The sequence below is a fragment of the Lepidothrix coronata genome, unplaced genomic scaffold (assembly GCF_001604755.1).
Source record: "Lepidothrix coronata isolate B3197 unplaced genomic scaffold, Lepidothrix_coronata-1.0 Scaffold130, whole genome shotgun sequence".
Taxonomy (NCBI): domain Eukaryota; kingdom Metazoa; phylum Chordata; class Aves; order Passeriformes; family Pipridae; genus Lepidothrix; species Lepidothrix coronata.
In genome coordinates this window covers 475758-495488 of record NW_016690310.1, presented here as the reverse complement: position 1 = coordinate 495488, position 19731 = coordinate 475758, and the positions used below count along the sequence as shown (strand labels likewise).

The following is a 19731-nucleotide window of genomic DNA, read 5'->3' as shown; positions in this document are numbered from 1 at the left end:
CGGGGGGCTGGGAATCGAACCCGGGTCGCAGCGGTGAGAGTCCTGCACCCTAACCACTAGACCACCAGGGGCCCCCCGGAGGGCATGGTAAACACGGCTCTTCTCGCCTTTTCAGGGCTTGACACCTTCAGCAGCACTGGAGGGGGAGATGGGCCCAGCTGCCCATCAGAGGTATAATGCAAAAGTCCTGCAAAAGCTTGCAAAAGTCTCCTGGCAATCCTAGAATGCATAAATCATTAACCGTTTCAGTCTCTGATACACTCACAGAAACAGCTTCATGCTTGAAACACAGAGCTGTTACCAGTTGTTATGATGGCTGTTTTCAGATTGTTTCTTTAAGAGCTTGGGCAAGTGAAAAAAATTACCCTGCATCTGTAGAAGAAAAAAATCAGACTGGGAGAGATCTTTGGTGTTCACCTGGTCCAACATCCTGCGTGACACAGAGCCAACTTGTAAATTAAATCAGATTGTTCATGGCAATGTCCAGTCAAGTTTTAAAAGCCTCTAAAGATGAAGATTCCCCCCAGTGCCCTAGGCAGCCTCTGCCAGTGCACATCCACATACAGGATAACAATTCTCTCCTTAAATCTAACTGGAAGTTCCCTTTTTCTGTCTGTGACCATTGCTTTGATCATGTCCTTTGGTTGTCCTGAGAAGGGTTTCCTTCATCTCTATTACCCACCCATTCCTACCTTTTGGCAGTCCTGGTCCAAGACTATAGAAAGAGGTATTACTGGATTTTGGACACAGACAAGAACTCTTGTTTCTCCGCGTACACCACATTCTCTCCCCTGATGCTGAAGATTCCTGAAATAGGAGGGCAATGCAATAAAATCCTGCCAGTGGAAGGGGCAGCCAGCTCCCCCTTTGTCTGCTTTCACTTGGCATCAGCCTTGAGGGTTGCCAGGACTGTCCAAAAGACAATTCAACTCACTAACCCATCTGGAAGCTAATTAGTGAACACAAAACAAAAGAGGCCATTTGTTTGACCACAGCAGAACAGGCAAAAGGAAAGGGAGGGAATTGATGAGAGGGCAGAAAAAGCCCCTGCCTTGCTTATGGCAACAAGCCAACAGATCAACTCAGACATCTGTGAAACTGCAACCTAAAAACCACATACCTTTAGGATCCTAGAACAGTTATGATTGTTAGCCCAAGTGGCTATAGTTTTAAGAACAGAAAAATAATCTTTTAAATGGTTTAAAAATGGTCAGATGAGGGAAATTTAAGTCATCCTTCTCTAGATACTGAAGGAGATGAATGATGCATGCAAGTTCCTAAGCTATTTTGCAAAAGTGAGCCACAGGCTGGTGTGTCAGGCTGATGCACAGTATTCCTCTGTCAGGAATGCCTCTTAAATATTAACCAAAAGTCTGCAGCAGCCTTCCTATCATGAGCACCCAGAGATGGTTTATTTTTTCCGCTCAGAATTTGAAGTAAAATGAAATTGTGTGCAAATTGCCATCTGTGTTTATTCCAGTAGGATTATCATTCTGGATTGTTTTATTTTGGAAAAAAAAAAGTCGGGTAAGGATTGTGACTTTAAGGTTGCAGCATGTACAGACTTCAGGAGGTGTTTTAAACTGCATTTCTTTGCCGTTCATTTGTAAGGATTTTTATTCCTGAGACTCTCACAGCTGTTTCACAGACTTTGTAACCAGGCCTATATGTTGTGGTTTATATTTTGTAAAAATCTATAATTTTGCTTCTTTTTTTCCCCCCTAAATTGATCCCTACTCTTCATAAACTCCTTTTTCAACCTTTGTACTTTCTTCCAGTCACCAGCGACATCAGCTGTTGTCTGGGAAACACATCTTGTGTTCTCCTGAGCATCCTGGCCCTGCTAATGAAAGAAATCCCTTCGCATCCCTGGGTCACATCATGTTAATTCAGCAGCTCTGTGAGAGAGCCAAACAGCTGATTTAGTGAGCAACCTGCAATGCAAAATGCTCTTTACAAGACTCCCAGAGAGGAAAAGCTTCCAGAAGGAAAGCTTCCTGACAATCCTCAAGCAGTTGCCTGGCCAGGGAATTGCACACATTCAGAGAATCACATCTTCTCTCACTCACCAAGGACAACAGCAAAACATGCAGCAACTGGAATGGCCATAGGAAAATGTTCAGAGTAGCGGTATTTTCTGCAGACAACCACCATACAATCCTTTGGAAAATAAGTCTATATAAGAGATCAGAAGAGGATATTTTGTTGCAGAAAAAAAACCTTAACAAAAGTAAAATAAATTCAAACCCAGACCACAGCACTTAATTAATCCTTTTTCAGCTAAAAAGTATGACAAAACTCTACCCAATTCATCCTTCTCCACCTTTCAGCAGGGAAATAGGTAGATCCAGAAACAGAGCTAAGACTATAATAGCAGAAAGTGGGCAGATAGGATTGTCATTTGGAACTTGAGTAGCACAAACCAAGCAAGTTTAGGCAGACTGGAGCCATTCTTCCTTTTTTTCTTTTCTTTTTATTTTATTAAACTAAATAAAAGTGATGCTTCCAAGGTCAAACTGCTAGGGAAGGTCAGTTCTGAAGGTGCAAGCTCTATGAATGGTATTATTAAATCAGGGGGTCCACTTGGTCAAGGTGGTCTCTCAGCTTGGGTATTTCACAGACCAGTGGAGGCCAGGACTGGATTAAATTCTTCTCTGATTTAATTAGAGGCTTTGAAGCACTGTAAGAACCTAATTTTCTCTGGGACAGATAGGAAATCAATAAAGAGAGTAAACCTGCAAAATGTACACCTGGATCATGAACAGCTCTATAGAATACTGCTCAATATCAGCATCAACTTCAGTTAAACTCTGTATTAATTCATAGTTAAGAAAGGTTATTTGCCAACAGCCTAGAAGGAAAAAGACTGCTATAAAAAATGGCCTTTAGAATGGATGTTCTGTGCAAACTGAAAGTGGAAAGATACCCCTGCATTGTGTAAAGGCTAAAGGGGGGGAATGTTCATCTCATCCCACTGCCCAAAAGAGAGCAGATTTCTGAAAAACATGGCAACAGAGAACAGGAATGGATTTCAAATAACTCCCTTTTGCATAACTGTATTATTTGTTGTCTGTACCTACTGACATCACCTCTGTGATTTTTTAATGATCCACCACACTCCTGGTCCTTTGCTCCAGGGAAAGCAAGCCTGCATTAAAATGATAATAAAAAAAAAAAGCCAAAGTCCTGATGATTTATAGTCTCTTACTGAGCTGTGTAAATGATCCACTCTGCTCAGAATATTAAAGCTATTTGCCATTCAAACCCAGACCCGATTTTCACAGAGGACCTCTCCCATTAATTGAAGGTTAGATCAATATCACTATTTCTAGGGAGTTTGAAATACATGCCAGGAAACATTTCCATATTAAAATTCAACAACATATTACACCTACAAACTCGCTCTTGCCTGAGGCAAACCTTAAGCAGGAGATATTTCAACTCCTTAATCTCATTCTCCTCCATATCAGGTTGTTGTTGGGCTCGGCTTCCGCCTTTGCACATTTAATTCACGTCAGGCCTAGCAGCTCTCACTGCTTGCTGTCACTACATTACTGTTCTTGGCTTCTTTCTCTCAGGACTGCTGTTTTCCAAAATGCCCTGTTAAACCAGCACAGACTGATGGGTATTTTGAATGGTTTTCACTATCCCATGCTTTGGCCCAACTCTGATGTGATGAAGACTTGGCCTTGCTGTCACACTTTAGACATAACTCAGCACATCTCCCCACAGTTTCTAGATGAAGATTTACAACAGAAATCAAGAGTTTTACCTAAAATTGATGCAAGCAAAACAGATTGAGTTACAGCAATTGCTAGTTAATGAATTGGGCCCCAAATTTTGTCCTTACCTTGACATTCACTGCAGTCAGACATGCCTCAGCCAGCAGTGGGATGGAAAACAGCCTGGATGACCCTTAGTGGTCTTTTATACTTCTAATAAGAAGAAAATGCACTGGGAATAGAATCAGAAATGTAAACATTGTCCACTATAACCTTTTAAATGTGTCAAGTGTCTTTTCCACTCCTCTTGTGGGATGTGAATGCACAATCAGGAGGCCCAGGTAATGAGATCTGCAGGGTTCACTTCTTACAGAAAATGCTCATCAGTATCTTGTGTTATTAACCTCTGCAGTAAAAGATCACCAGGTCCTTTTCCTCTTTCATTAAAAGTTTCCCAGATAGAGAAAGGGGTCGAGTTCACCCCCACTGTGGTGTCCCCAGTGGTCTCAAGAAGCTTTCCACAAAGGTGATTTGCTTTCATCATTCCATGTTTTTTTCTCTTCCCTCCCTATTCTGCATACATGAGGTAAAGCAGATGTAATTTCTTTTTCAAAGCCCATAATCCCCAATTAAAATGACCAACAAACACTTTAATCAAAGGTTAATTACTAGTTTCGGGATTTTCCATTTCCATCTTCTATCTCCAAAATGCTGCTTTTTTAAAATAGATTTTCTTGTATTTAGAGTTTCTTAGAACGTCAGCAAAGCCCTAATACAGAGCTCACTAATTCCAAGACAATACTATTTCATCACAGACATAACATTTAACTTGGAAGCAAAAAGAGAGGGAAAAGCCCCCAAAACAAATCTTTGAAATGCTGCTTGTATTTTAAAAGTGAACATCAAGAACTGTGACATAACTGACGACAAGTGTCTCACACAGACATTATATCATTTAGCAGGAAAACATTGCTGATGGGAAATGCAGAATTGAATTGCAGGAGACTAAAGTCTCAAAAATCACTTACAAGACAGCATTCCCATTTAAAAGCTAGATGCCAAATATTCCATAGGTTTAGTAAATTCCATGATGGTGACAATTTTTCTTTGTTAAAATTAATACAGGAAAAGGGGTTGTTTTGAAGTGACACATTATTTAACACATTCCCAGGAAACCAATTTTGAGAATTTTAATTGAAGTTTATTACTAAATTAAAAAGAAGCAACTGAGAAGCTCAGAAAAACTTGGAAAATTTTAAATTACATATGAGACAGCTTCTTGGACAGTCTGAAAGGAGTAGGACTCTGACATAAACCACACACACTAGAGAAGGACACCATATATATCTAGTATATAACACCTAGTACAACCTGACTGTAAAAGGTGCAGCACAGAAAAAAAAAACCCCAAACCTATAAACTGGTTCCTATTCATAAAAACTTTTTAATCTAAGAAAAGAGATAACACTGAGGTGGCAAAAGGCTGGGCAACATCTGATAAGGACCATCTGAGCCTCTGAGTCTGATTAGAGTCAGAAGCATCATGGCCTTATAAAGTTTTATAAAAGTATATAAGAGGATTGGAGTTGTGAAGATGTTTATAGGGAGCTGCTCCATCAGGGAACTAAAGATGCTGTCAGCTAGAAATAGAAACACACCTGGCATTTCAGTGAGGTGTTGGTTTAATCTGAATGTCAGTCCTGGGAAGTTTACATATTGCACTGTTTTTTGCCAAAGATAAGGAGCTGACCAGACAGAATCCTGGGAATACAGTTTGAGCTTTAAGCACTAGACTTCTAAACTAGTTTAACACACTCATTTTGACAGAGATCTGTGCTCCACAAAATCCTGATTTCCACTGCTACACTCCTGATAGTGACCATCACTTAGCACCAACTCTGATCCCTGACACACTTCTGGCAGCCAAATCCCTCTGTCTACTAAAGAGAATGTCTCCTTCTGAGGCTCAAACACACAACTTGGAGCTACATTAATGCTTAAATAGCTTCATTTCTGTACACCAACGTAGCTGACTTCACCATTTAGCTCCATGGAAATGGTGCCAAACTGCCTGCAGCCATTTTGTTCAGTCCTCCAGAGGGGAATTTAAGCGGGAAAATTGTGAGGGGCAGCAGGAGTTACTCACATGGAGTGTCAGTCATCCACTGGATAGAATGGGAACTGTAACACTACAGATAAAACTAGTGGAAAATAATGTTTGATTTGATTTTGAATTATTAAATCACAGATAATTAGACTAAAATGATAAGCTGAAGCATTATCAAGGTAAAAAAATCCACATAAGCAGCACTGTGCAGTTCTGTATCAGCCATTCAAGATAAAAAGCACGATCTTGTCATTTTACATACTCTACTCCATTTATAAGAGATTGAAACTATCTTGGGATTCAGGTATTTCTCAGCTGAAGCATCTTTTTGTCCAGCAGCAGCAGCAGCATCCATAGCTTCTAAAGAAGTGACTCCATTTGAGAATAAATAACTCAGTTCCTACAGCTGAAGGTTGTTTATACTTGCTAAAAGTTCTCCTTCTCATTGTCTGCCAAATCCCTAGAAAGAAAAGTCCTGTCCCACCTACAAAGGATGCCTGGATGGGAGTTTCTGAAACTTTCCCAATAGTGAGAACTTGTCCATCAGGAAGCTCATGGCTCTTTTCAAGACAGGAGGAAGAAGCAGCAGTTGCTGTTTCATTTTCAAAATCCAATGCCACACAACAAAACTTTTCCTTGATGTCTCTCACCATCTCCTGTTCTGCTGCAGGCAGCCAAGTTGTTTTTAATCAACACACAGTGTGACAGTCAGGACACAGATTTTCCCAAGCCCATTTTTAAGACAAGCTCCAGCACTTTACAGACATGAAGTCATGTTAAAACTGTAAAAAAACCCCCCTATTTTTTAATAAAAATGTGAATCTCTCATTAAAGTAAAACACACCACTAGGAAAATATAACAATACCTGTGTAAAGCCATGTTATTCTTGGGTAGGAAATGAAGCACATGTTTTCCACTCAAAATGAATAAGGCATTTCTGATACACAAATAATTGAATTTTAAACATAAAACAAGTATTTATGACAGTCATAATTCCTGTAAGCTGCCCATCTTTGTATACAAAATTATATCATGGCATCAGGCTACAAAGGCCTGTAGTATTTTAACTTTTTTTTCAAAATATATGAAGACTCAAGACTTCAAGAAAAGGACAGGTGGAAAACCCAACCCCCAGGAAGACTCACCAGTCATTGGTCCCAAGGCAGAGACAGCACTGCCTGAATTGCTCCACACATGGCTGGCACACTGAATGTTTTAAACAGAATCTGGAATGAAGAGTAGAAAAAACTTTCAGATCTACACTTAGCAGGATCTGAAGAGATGGTAAATTTTATTTCTTTTAAAATTAATACTGACGGTTACTACTCCTGAGTCCCCTCCTGAACCACAGCTCTTCTGTGAACAGCATGTTATATTCTCTTTGGGATTTCATTTGAAAAGAAAATCACCAAAGCCAGTGGATATCTTTCTATTAACCCAGGTCAGATTTTTGCTGACAACATTAATTGAAGATGATACCCCTGGGATAATTTTCTTACACTGATGGCAGGACTGCACAGTGGAGAAATCTAGAGGGTTTTATATGTATATATCTACACACACACAAAAAATGCACAGAAGACACAGTTGGAAGGAGCCATGAGGAATAAGCTGTTTATTCCCATCTCAAGGAATAATAAGCCATTCCTCTAAGATCAGAGTCCAACTGTAAACTCAACACTGCCAAGGCCACCACTAAACCATGTCCTCAAGTGCCACATCTAATGGCTTTTAAATCCCTACAGGGATGGGGACTCAACCATCACCATCAGAGCTTCTGCTGTGAGGGGGTTAACTCAAATTTTGGATTTCAGAAGCTAATATTTTTGCCAATGAAGCCAACATTTAATGGAAACTATGCTTTCAATTAAAGGTTACATGAATTAACAATATTTCATAATTGCGGTGATGAATTTAATGCAATCAGCAATAAACAAGAAGCCTTTAAACAATCTTGAAAGCAAGATTTATCATTACAGTATAATGACAGAGGAGCAGTCCTGGACACGTCTATTGTATGAGCCACGTCTCCTGGTTGTTAAAAAGTACACTGTTCTTATAGTCTGTTGTAGTTTGTTATCTCCCAGTTGTATTCTCTCCCAGTAATTCGTTCTGTCAAACTCACTACTTAATTAATTTATTTACACTGTTGCTAAATTGATGCATAATCTTCCTATTAAATATATGCCAAAAGTTGGAACAAAGGGAAGTGCAGAGTCACATCCCATTTTCCCAGGTGATTCTATACCTATATCTGTATTTAAATCACATTTACTTCTCTTTCTATCACTGGCTAAACTTGTAACATGGACTTTTGGCCATAAAGCTGCTCCAAAATATATAAAACTTCAGAGGTCTGTTTTTTGTTCTGATTAAAGTTGGCTAAATTAGACTAGGTATGTCACAGGCAGGAACACTTAGCAAAGCATCATTTGCTAAGACAACTCATTTTCCCAAGACAACACAAACATTCCAGTTTTGGAACACTTTTCCCCTGACCCCTGAAGAGGTGCTCCACTTGGAAGTTCCACAAAGTCATGTGCTTTATTCTAATCTTTCAAAACTCACAATTCTGGTATGACAAGTAGCATTTTGTCTGATGCAGAAGTGCTGATGAAGGGACAGTGTCAAGGGTAGAAAGCAGTAGCTGAGGAGTTGGGCTACAAGTTGAACACTCTTGGTAGCCAGAGGTGGGCACCCAAAATGTGCCACTGATCCAAAACTCACACTGAAGATTCAGCTGGTTCACAACCAGCACTTTCAAACCTCACTTTTAAAGACATCAATGACTCACCAACTCCAACCAAAAAAAATCACATAATCCTGTGTTATCATTATCTAGATACACACCAAAACTCAGCATCACAAGCCTCTTGGCTTCAGCTTTCCTACATCCAGAACTGAGCACAGTCTTGTGAACACACACACAAAAAAAAAAATCACTCCAAGCTTTTAAAAGGATACCTGTGCATGGCAGTGACATATTTTCAAGTCCAAAATGTTTCAGGACCTTGATAATGCAAGAGCAGCAGCAACTCTTACTCTCTCATCATGTCTTACCCATCTTGCCAACCCACACTAACCATAAGGGATTAGCTCCCAAATTAAGAACAAAATTGAACACCGGGGACTATTTATATTTTTTAGTTGCTTCCATGCAGGAATGATCCGTGGCACAGGGTTCAGACAATTACCTGAGTCATTTTTCCCATGGCTGGCCTTCAGATTCAAGGGGGTCTCAGTCAAAAGGGTGGGATGTTCCTCCAGCAAAACCAGAGTTTGTTGTAGGAAGAATGATGTCAAAATCTAGAAGTGAAAAAATGCTTTAGAGAAGTGTCTCAAAATGGTTTCCTCTGCCCACAGAACTACAAAGAAAGCTCTTCAAATACAACCTGAGTAATGGATTTTTAATATATTTTTAGTAATATATTAAATTATATTAAATAATATTATATTTAAAATACAAGTAATATATATCATACAATAAAATTGTTATTTATATCTTTTATTTTATTAATATTTTTACAGACATTAAAATGGACAGAAAGCATGCAAATCTGCCAAATTCACCTCTATTTTAGAACTGAAACCACTGTGCTGCGGTTTTATTCTTTTTTTTACCTCAGCTTTGCCTGACCCAATGAGCTTATTTTTGAGCACAAAACATCAGGATAGTTTTATGGGTAAGTTTATTTGAAGAATATCTCAGAAACAAGTATTATTATGCTTCAAAATGAACTTAAATGGAAGAAAGATCCTCTTTTGTGAAGCACCTACAAAGTTAACAGCTGTCCAGAGCTGGAATTACTCATTAGGGGGAAAAAAAAAAATCAGTCCTAAAAAGAAATTTCAATTCCATATCAATCCCCTAAAAAAAATGAATAATCAGATGTTTCCAGAAGTGGGGCTTGGGATGCCAGGCCATCTTCCATTTGAAGGTTTAGAATAGAAATGCAGGGAGAAGTTGAATAAACCAGAAAGTAATTAGGTAAAAGTTTAAAAATATATATCAGTCAGATATAAGAAAAAAATGCTATTTCAGACAGGGAACACATAAGGGAAGAGAAGGTGCTTACATAATTCACAAAGTGCTGGTGATTTCAGCAGTGAGGAACAAAGTTGGACTCATACAAAGCAGGACCCTGCCTAAATCTTGGGCAGTTTCTAGGTTTTCCCTCAAATCCAGGCACTGCACAGCCCAGTAACCATAATGTTGAGGGATAATGATATTCCCCAAGAACCAAAATAATTCAGTGTTGATTTTATAGGCCATGAGACTTAAATGTGAGCAGCAAAGACAAATTACTGAGGAAGAACTATCCCAAATTACCCCAACACTTATATTAAATATTTATGTTGTCACTAGAGCCAGAAAAGCTCCATCCCTCCCACATGTTGTCAGGTCAGTTCCTGGGAACAAATTAACAGGGATGGACAATGCCCTGTATTATTATCCAGCAGAAAACAGAGCAGGCCTAATTTGAATATTGTGAATTGAAGCATGGGAGAAGAGGAATGTGCTCCCCCCTCCGCTCCCACATCCTGCAGCATCCCTGCTCCCACTTTCCCCTCACACTCAGCCTCCTTCTTTGGTGATCCCCCTCTTTCTGTACCCTGTGGATGGTTGGCACTGCTTTATTGTGCCTTTGTCCCATTTTTGGCACGTTACCCAGTAATTCCCTTGTCTCTTCTGCATCAAGATGCTTTTAGGAGTATGACTTCCAAGCATTAGAAATAAATCTGTGGCTTGGATCAAAATCATGCAACTGGTTTAGAAAATTTTTGGGGAAACATATATATATGCACATACAAAAGATATTGCCTTTGCATCAAAACTTTAGGAATTTTATTCCAGAAATTCTGAAAGGAGGAGTCTCTGTGTTTGTTACAGAACTTCAGGGGGACCTGAGATACATAACTGAATCACACAGAAGCCTGTATATAACCAAAAATACACTTTTTCCCTTATTTGCAATAATCATAACAGCCATCAACTCTGTTTCTTGTCTCTTCCCTACCAGAAGAAGGGAAGTTTGGAGACCCACTTCCACAAGTGATTTAAGTGACAAAGAAGAAAAGCTAAAGCTACAAGAGCCCATATAGTACCTGACCATTATCTGAACTACAGCAGGGCCTAAAGCCTCCTTCACATTACACCTTAAAACCAATCTATCCACCCATGAGTTCACACTACAGGAAAGCACATGTCACCTTTTTAACCTTCTCCAATTCCTTTTCCTAATTACATTTTAGATAGTCTGCTCTTGCATCCAGCATTACCCAGAGAAGGAACACACAGCAGTATGTGTTGTGCACAGGACAATTTCCAGATGTGGGAACAAAAATAGTGACCTCCAATTTTTTTTTTCTTCAGCAAAATATAATTTCTTGCTGAATGCAGACAGCAGGAAAATTATCAGGGAGCAAAACATAATGGGATGTACGAGGCAGACAGGTGTCCTCACAGCAAGCAGTGCAAGACTGAAATCCAAATATTATGCTTCCACCTAGTGGAGTAGGAGGGCAGTTTATTTCCAGATACGAACTGAGGAAGTCCCATTGCTCCTGTATCGACTTTGGTTTGTTATCTGGAACACTCTGCACTCACCAGTTTGGGTTCATGAATATGACACAAGAACTGACTTTAGATACAGAGATTATAATTTCACACAGCTCATCCTGGAAAGTGTGAGTACAGAACAACCCTAGCCCCTTGTCATCCTTTCTGTGGTATTTTCCATAGGAAAACATTACCAGGAGAATTTCTCCCCAGGCCATTTTACCTGGAGACTAGGGACCAAATAGCAATCCTGTCTCTAAAGACGACGTACAATATTTCCCCATACACACTCAGACACTTCCCCAAGAGACCAGGACATATGGAATATCTGAGATATTTAACAGAGTGAGAGTGTCCTTTGGACTTCCCATGCCTCTCCAGTTTCTCCTGCACTTCCCAAAGAGGTCACTGCTCTGGCCACACAACAAGGAAGCTGTGCCTCAACAAAATTACATTAAAAATAAACACCCACCTTTCCCATGTCACTCCAGTTACTGATAACTCCATGCTCAATGGGGTATTTCAGCCTCAGGATCCCTCTTTTACTTGGTGCTTCAGCCTCTACATTGCTGTCTTTTTGATCCACTCCAACCATAACATCCTGCAAAGGATATTATTCCAATATTATTGCAATATATCAGGCACATCAGAGATAGAATAATATTTTTAAGTTAAAACTTCATGTGAAATACTGTACCTGTTACTGCCCTCACAGAATGTACTCCCAAAACATGTAAGGAACTAAAATGTGAATTTACGGGAAACCACCTACTCTGGAATCATTCCTCCTATAAATCAACCAGGAAGAGCAAGGCAGCTTCAAAAATGAAGGAAGTATCACATACTTGGTGCTGCCCACACAGGAGCCCAGCCAAGGTGGGCACCAGCAAACTCATCATTCTCCATCAGAGGTGGGTCCTTTGTCACTGCACAAAGGAATAAAGGGAAGGAATTATAGGTGGAAAAGGTATAATCTCTCTAGATTTACTTATTTGGTTGCTCTTTCTGTCTAAGCAGTTCCACTATTGCCTTGAAACAGTGAGATTTCCCCTTGTTGGAAGAGAAATATATTTTTAAAAATGTACATTTTGGGGGGGGGGAAAGTATTAACTTATTGTCATAGGTTTATTTGTTCTAAAAAAACCAAGGAGGATTTTTTTTTTTCTTTCCCCTGCATAGCTGTAAAAGAAAGATGTTGAACGAGGGAGGGGGAGGGTGTCTGCCTAGGGTGATTGACACACACAAAGGAACTATCTAGCAGACCCACATTCCAGGCTCGAAGAAGACTTGGGGGGGTGAGGTGATGAGGTTTTTTTCCCCTCTCCTTGGGAAACAGCAGGCATTTCACTTTTGTCCTGACTCAGGGAAGGGGTGTGTGTGGAAGGGCTCTGCGTTTGCTTTGTTTTCGGCCGGGTCATCTGGCTGCTTCTGGCCCCGGTTCACCTCCATTCTCCTGCGCCCTGTTCTGATCCCAGCCCGGACTTGCTCAGATTTCATCGGAGAGGCTTGACCCTTCTGCGAAGGAACCTTTGGGGGAGTCCTGGCCACAGCCAGCCGCTGACAGCGTGAGTTCACGGGAAGAACCCTTTTTTCCCCTTTTCCCCTTCCCCTTCTTGGTTTTGGGGGGAAATCTCCATTTTCGGCCTCTCCCGCTCCCGGGGCCTCGCGCGGCGACCGCCAGAGCCCGACAGCGCCCCCTGCTGGCCAACCCCGAGCACTGCAGGCTCTGCTCCCCCAGCGATCCAACGGCGCCCCCTGCTGGCCGTGCTGAGAATCGCGCCAAAAGGCAGAAAGTGCTGAACTGTTTCCTTTTTGGAGGGGACTGTTGGGTACAGGATTATTGTTTAGTTGTTTTTGTGTTCTTTTGTTGTTCTGCCAATACATATGTAGCCTTTAATAAGGGGCTGTTATTTTTTTTTTCTCCATACTTCTTCCATTGGAGCCTCTTAATTTTGGATTTCCACTTGCTTAGAGGGAGGAGCTTGGTCTTCCTCATAACTCATCCTCCTTAGTAAAATTCTTCAGTCTCATGAAACTGATTTTCTTTAAAAAACCCCTCACTTATTAAATAATAGTTTTACTAAGTTTATCACTTTTGCATTAGGAAGTGTATCACAATTGCCCCAAATAATATAACAACATATGGTAAAATATTTTTCATGACACAGAACTTCAGGGAAGGGTTTTGGCAGTCCAGAAAATCAAAATCTGGCTCAGATATGAACAAAACAAACAAAAATCTGCATCTTCTATTTGCAAAGGAACTTTTAGAAATCTAATTAAGCAGAAAGACCCTTTTCAAGGTCAAGAAAAGCCACAGTTATCCTTTCCAGTCTTATTTGAGTTTATAAAGTGATGTGCTGGAGACCCTCTTTGGAATTTTATTGGGCCATACTGTTGCTTAATGGAACAAAAAGGGAACTTATCACTATTATTCATTTGGTTTCTCATGTTAGCAATGCTATGCCAATGTTTTTAATTTGCACTGATTCAGCAAGTACTAATTAATTGAACAAGCTGGTTTGTTTTTTTTCCCCCAGAATACAACCATCCAAACCAAACAGAACTTTCATTTTGGTACCAACTGACCTGATGTCCAGGATGGCCAATGATGCACGGAAATAAAGCTCTTGGGGTATCATCTCCTGCAAATCCAACTTTGCAAAGCCCAGCACCACTGGCACATACAAGGGCAGTGGTTTCATCACCGTCACACAGAGTGCCTCATAATTTTGGCTGCAAAGCACCAATTTGGAGGGAGGGACACACTCCTCAGATGGGATGGAACAGGACAGAAGGAATACCCCATCATTTAGAGAGCAAACTGCTGTAGGAGGAGTAATGTTGGGAAAGAATAAACCTAAACAGCAAAGTCAGTGCTAAAGCTCTGATGTAACAAAGCATGTGAAGTATCCACACAAATTTCCACTTGAATGGGTTTTACCAAAGCAAACTAATCAGTCCTTTGTTTTCAAAGGGGAAATTTGCTGCACCCCCAAGGATCCTGTGATATTCTGTTAATTTGCCTTATGACCGTGGACAAGCTCTGCAAGAGGACACACAGTCAGCTCTATTTGGACTTCAGCATAAAGCCCATCTCTTTCAAGGCTGAATTATCTTCTAGAAAGTTCATTTGTTTAAAATTAATTACTCATATGCACTCTAATGTTAGTAGTTCGTGGTACATAAGAATCACCAAACCTTCATTACTTCAAAGATGGCAGTTGTTCCCTCATGGCTTGTTGAAATTTGCCTCTTTCTCAGAGGGTCACCATCAATCTCAAATGAACAACTAAAAATAACCCCCAGCAAAAGTTTCAGGGAAGCATTTGCTGTGTGTTTTCAGTGATAGCCACTCTGTAATGTGGAGTGCTCACTCTAGGCCCTACTTCATGTTTGTAAATGGTAAATACCTCATGGAAGTGGTTATTCTGGGAAAAAGAACAAGAGGCAGCTGGCACAACCACCCAGGAACATCTAAACTTCAGGAGTTGGCCATCACATCAAAGTGCTGATCTCCCTGAAATTCATGGCAAAATTCCCACCAAGAGAGGGCCTGGAGTTCACCAAGATGTATTTTGGATGCAGTGGTTATTTTTAGGATTGGACAATTGCTTCTTTAAGCATTTGAGAAGAGGGGAGGACTTTATTTTTCCTTCTTTGGCACCTTCACTCAGTAAGGAAGGGTACTTCAGAAATGGGAAAGGAATGAAAAACAGCATTGTCCCTAACAATGCAAAAATGGGATTTTATCACATGCATTTGCAGACAGCTGTAATAAAGGAATGTTTAACCATTAGTTCTGGTAGCTGGTATCTTTGAACATGAATGAATGTTGCTGTGAATTGTTATTTTCTTCTAAACCCCTCAGGAAGAGGGTGCAATAAGCCAACTATTTACCAGCAGTATCCAACATTACAGAACTGCCCGCAGACTCTGATTCCAGCAATGTAAACCAGAGGGAAACTCAGTCCTTAAATACATCAGAAATTACATCACGAGACACTGGAATTTAAGAGTAGAGAATTTTAAAGCAGTTCCTAAATTTGCTTGATTTTAATTTTTAGTTTGTTTTTACTTGTCTAATTCCCAAGTGCAAAATTAAATACAATTAACAGAAAATCTCCTTTTTGGTTTCTGATGTTCAGAGAGAAAACACTACTGTTCTTCCTCATTTCGTTTCACTAAGGTCTGGATTACCCTACACCAGCAGACCCTCTGGAATGCCTTCAAAACCTCAGGTAAAAGGCATCCAAGTCCAGGAACAAGTATGTAATCCCTCAAAGATCTCAGACTAAGCAAAGCAAAGCATTTAAATTATGAAATGTAACACGAAAACACTCTCAGGGCAATACTTACCCAGGAAATGGTGATGATTTGTAGAAGCTGCTTCATAAATGACATGGTCTCACTTCCCAACCTATTTATATCAGCCTCTGGAATGGAGTTCACAGAATATCTACACATGTCAAGCCACTTGCGGAAACTTTTTTTTTTTCAGTTTGTGCTTGTCAGCGACAGCAAAGAGGCCTGGATGAATTAGGACAGAATTTCCAACACCTCTGGATCCTTTCCCACTCACTAACTTGCTCTGCCTCAGGACAGAGGGTTGTTTTCTCCCCTCAAGACAAAAATCCCTCACACAAGGTAAAACTGGAAGGACTGTAGGTCCAGTGTTGCCACTGAAAAGCATTCTGCTTCACTGTAACATAATCAGCTAACAATAGTTCATTATCCTTCTGCTAACACCCATCTTCAGGCTGGAAAAGGATAAGTCAGCATGTACAGTCCTCATGTTATCCCAGTACTTGACACGAGGGCTGAAAACAGGGACTGAATCAGCCATTCAAAGGAGATGAGTAATTACTGTTATACAAAAAAAAAATATCATCAATTATATTGGAATAGATTGGATTTATATTAAAAAAATCAGACCTTTACTAGACTAAGAAATATTAAAGACCATCAAAAGAAGAAAGTTTACAGGATTTACCTACAGTGGTTTTTCTTTTCCCCACAAGATTCTCAGTTGAAAACTTACCCTTTACTGACTTGTACCTTGAAGCTCAAACATGTAAAATATGTAATGTTGTGCCTTTATAAGCTTGAATTTCATGTGTTCTGCAGCTGAGGAACATTTTGCACAAAGACAGGCAGTGACTAAACCCCACCAAGACAAGAAATGCAAGTTAATTAAAAAATTACCAAACTCTCCACAAGTTACAGGGAAAAAAAATGACAAAGAAGAGAATATAAGAAGTTGAAGACATTTCTTTATGTCATCTCAATTCTGAATCTTTACTGGATCTTTAATCATCAGCTTACCTCATTACCACACACAGAATTGGGCACAAACTGAATGGCAAAGAACAACCTTCTTAATTCTTTTATTTTCAGCCAAAAAAAAAACCCCAAGCAACCAAAGAAAATCAAAAATTCAGTAGTTCTTCCTTTATTGCACTCTATAAAACTTCTTGTGATAATCAAGAAGCCAATATACAGTAATATCTTGATATTCCTTTGAAATTTATAGTTTGACTCTTAAAATAAAATTTGTATAGAAAAGATATCATTTACAACCCATTCAGTAGTAACCAATCATTATGTACTCACAAACAATATTAAATAACTTGTATGCAGCAGTTTCTTTAGAGGGCAGAGGGGAATATTTTCTCCTTAGCAAATATAATATTCCACTGTGAAAGAGCCATTCAAGTCAACTTTGGAGCAAAGTGTGATAAAGACAAATTTCATTGGAGAAGCTCAAGATTCATGTAGTGTCACAGGAATATTTACAACTGTGTCCAGTGCATAGTGTAACAGCAGCATGTGAGGAGTCTATTATCCTAAATTGGCACACCAAAATAATCCACCCAGGAAATGCAGTATTCAAAGGACACCAGTGAGGCACAGGAAAACAACAAGGTGGAGAGTGACCAGGTAAGCGAGGAATAAATAGCGGGATTTTGCTCGGGAAGTCAGCAGCTTGGAACAGTAAAGGCTTCGCCCTCGGAGCCACCTCCGGAGGGAAAGGGCTCCTCCTTTCATCTGGGTAGGAAACAAAAAATTCCATATCAATAATCATGAATATGAATAAGAAGCTCCACTGCAGCTTGGATTTCTGAGGCACTGTAAACCTCTGACATAGCAATTGATGCCACACCACAGGCTATAAAAACATAAATAATTTAAAGTTCAAAAAACCAGCATTATTAAAAGGGGAGAGGAATGAATATCAGGTATTTGTGTATTATGCAGTTACACAGACATACCAGAGATGCATATTGCATTTTGCGTATGCACATAATTAAATGCAACGCACATTTTATTTAATGGATGTGTGTAGTACAAATATGATTGCTACCATTTTAATTTTGACACAGGCAATATGTCTTATGATGCAGTTTACACAGCTGCTTGTATTTGACTCACAGCCCAAAGAGAAAGAAATTAAAGATGTTTTTTCAGTGAAATGGAGTTTCAGAAGTAGTTTGCTGCTTTGAATGATGGCCTGCCCAGCCCCTTGATACCAAACACACAGAGTACTTCTGTCAGCTTTTCAGAGCCAAGGCGCATCAGACAAGTAGCTGCCTTGTGCCACTGCTTACACATAAAGGGGACAACCAAAAATCAGTGATTTCCAGTCACTCAGGTGGGAAATCTGCACTCCAAGAATGAATGACAGTTGAAAATAGGGTATAGGAAAGGCAAGACAGAAAAAAGAAAGCAGCAGCATGAAGGGGACCATGAGCTATACCATTTCAATCCAGTATGCAACCAGCAGGATACAACATGCATATCCTTTTTAAGTAGCTGGTAATTCAGGGCTTTTGAAAGCTTTCATCTCCTTACCTTTCTCACAACAACATGTTCACTGGGATTGATGATTAAGGCTTCCCTCTCCTCCTCAGTTTCCATCTGGACAGTGTATTCAGTGGGTACAGATCTGTAACTGCTCACTTCAAACCTAGAGAAAAATTACAGGGAGACATGGAGTACTGAATTATCTCCTCTTAAGTACTGAATTCGCACAAAAACATTATTTTGCATTCTTACATTACTAAGGGAAGGTCTCCACACAGAGCAGTCAGACTCACTTTATATTGCCAGGTCTTTTTCAGTCTCTATTTACAATCTACGCTCAAGATGTTTCATTTATTCAGAATAAACACCAAAATTACTACCTGACTGAATAGTGATTTTCAGATGATGGTTGTGAGGGATACTTTATGTAGGCAGATGGATAATGATATTTTAAATCTAACCAGTGGCTCTGCTAAAGGTGTATATGTGATTTTTTCTTTCTAACTTGGAAAAAAAGAAATACCACCGAGCCCAACAGATGAAATTAAATAAAGAAAAAAAATCCAAAGCTTGTAACACTCTCTTCATCCAGAGTTAAACTTAACTTTTTTTACACAGTTATACATAGATTTCCATTGCTTCAGGCATTGTGGACTCAAAAGCAGGTTCTATTATCTGTTTGTTCTATTATTTGCTCACAAATCTAACACCCACAGGAAAACCTATCACTAACCTCTCGCTAAAAATAAAAGGCAAACAAATAATCTGACATGGTATTTTACCTGTTACTTGTCTCTTCAGAGAGCCCAAGAGCCTCTTCTGCAGCTTCTCTCCTGCTCTTCTCCTCTGCCAGTGTTTCTGTCAGCTGGGAGAGAGCCTGCTGCACGGACTCATACTGCTGCTCAGTCTCTGCAAGCCTAGGACAAAATGTAACCTGAAATCAGTATTTTATGTACTTAAAGAATTACTTTTTTGCTGGTTTTTTATTAAGAAATCTTCCTTTATCTGACAGACTTAATTATAATAAGATGCTTTAGCTTTATATTGAAATGAAGTAAGGTACAAAAACAAACCACAGATGGTAACAATTCAAGGATATGACTTATGCTTTATTTAATCCACTGTAAATCCACTTCTTTTCCTTCACACAAATGCCTTAGAGGGATACAAAAGCATTACTTTCACACTCACAACACAGCTGTCAGGAAAACAATATTGCTAATACATGCTCTGAGTCCTGACCTTTTCCTGAGCTCATTTAGCTCCATATTGTCTATCTCAACAATAATCCCAGATCTTTCCCGTGGTGCTCCAGGGGGAACTTCTGCTCTAGTTTCGTCCTAGGAAATATTAAGAGAGGGGGAAAAAAAAAGCCAGTCACCATTTTTCTACTTGCTAAAAGTCTTTATTTCAATTAAAGAAGCCATAAGCAGCACAAAACAGTGGAACAAATAATTCTTTGTGCCATTTAAATTTTTGATTTCCAGAGCTGAAATTTTCCAGGCCTGTTTTCTAACAGAAAGTTGAGGAATGCTGT

At 39.7% G+C, this 19731-nt stretch overlaps 2 protein-coding genes across 7 annotated transcripts in view; both read right to left on the bottom strand.

Annotated features, from left to right (window-relative positions):
* Positions 1-6853: 6853 nt before the first annotated feature.
* On the bottom strand, positions 6854-15864 carry LOC108503082 (actin-like). Its single transcript, XM_017826708.1, has 5 exons — positions 15750-15864; positions 12236-12316; positions 11863-11991; positions 9025-9136; positions 6854-7056 (listed from the first exon to the last, which is right to left on the bottom strand). Exons 2-5 carry the CDS (start codon positions 12287-12289, stop codon positions 7046-7048), a joined length of 306 nt encoding a protein of 101 aa, XP_017682197.1. The 5' UTR covers positions 12290-12316; positions 15750-15864; the 3' UTR covers positions 6854-7045.
* Positions 15865-16761: 897 nt separating this feature from the next.
* Positions 16762-19731, bottom strand: part of LOC108503098 (golgin subfamily B member 1-like) — a 37636-nt gene continuing 34666 nt past the window's right edge. For all 6 annotated transcript variants that reach the window (XM_017826732.1, XM_017826737.1, XM_017826733.1 and 3 more), the window contains 4 exons: positions 19437-19534; positions 18977-19111; positions 18243-18357; positions 16762-17438 (listed from right to left, as the gene is read on the bottom strand). In XM_017826732.1, the coding sequence (XP_017682221.1) occupies positions 17280-17438; positions 18243-18357; positions 18977-19111; positions 19437-19534 (507 nt within the window). In that variant the 3' untranslated portion in view covers positions 16762-17279. The remainder of the gene's footprint in view (positions 17439-18242; positions 18358-18976; positions 19112-19436; positions 19535-19731) is intronic.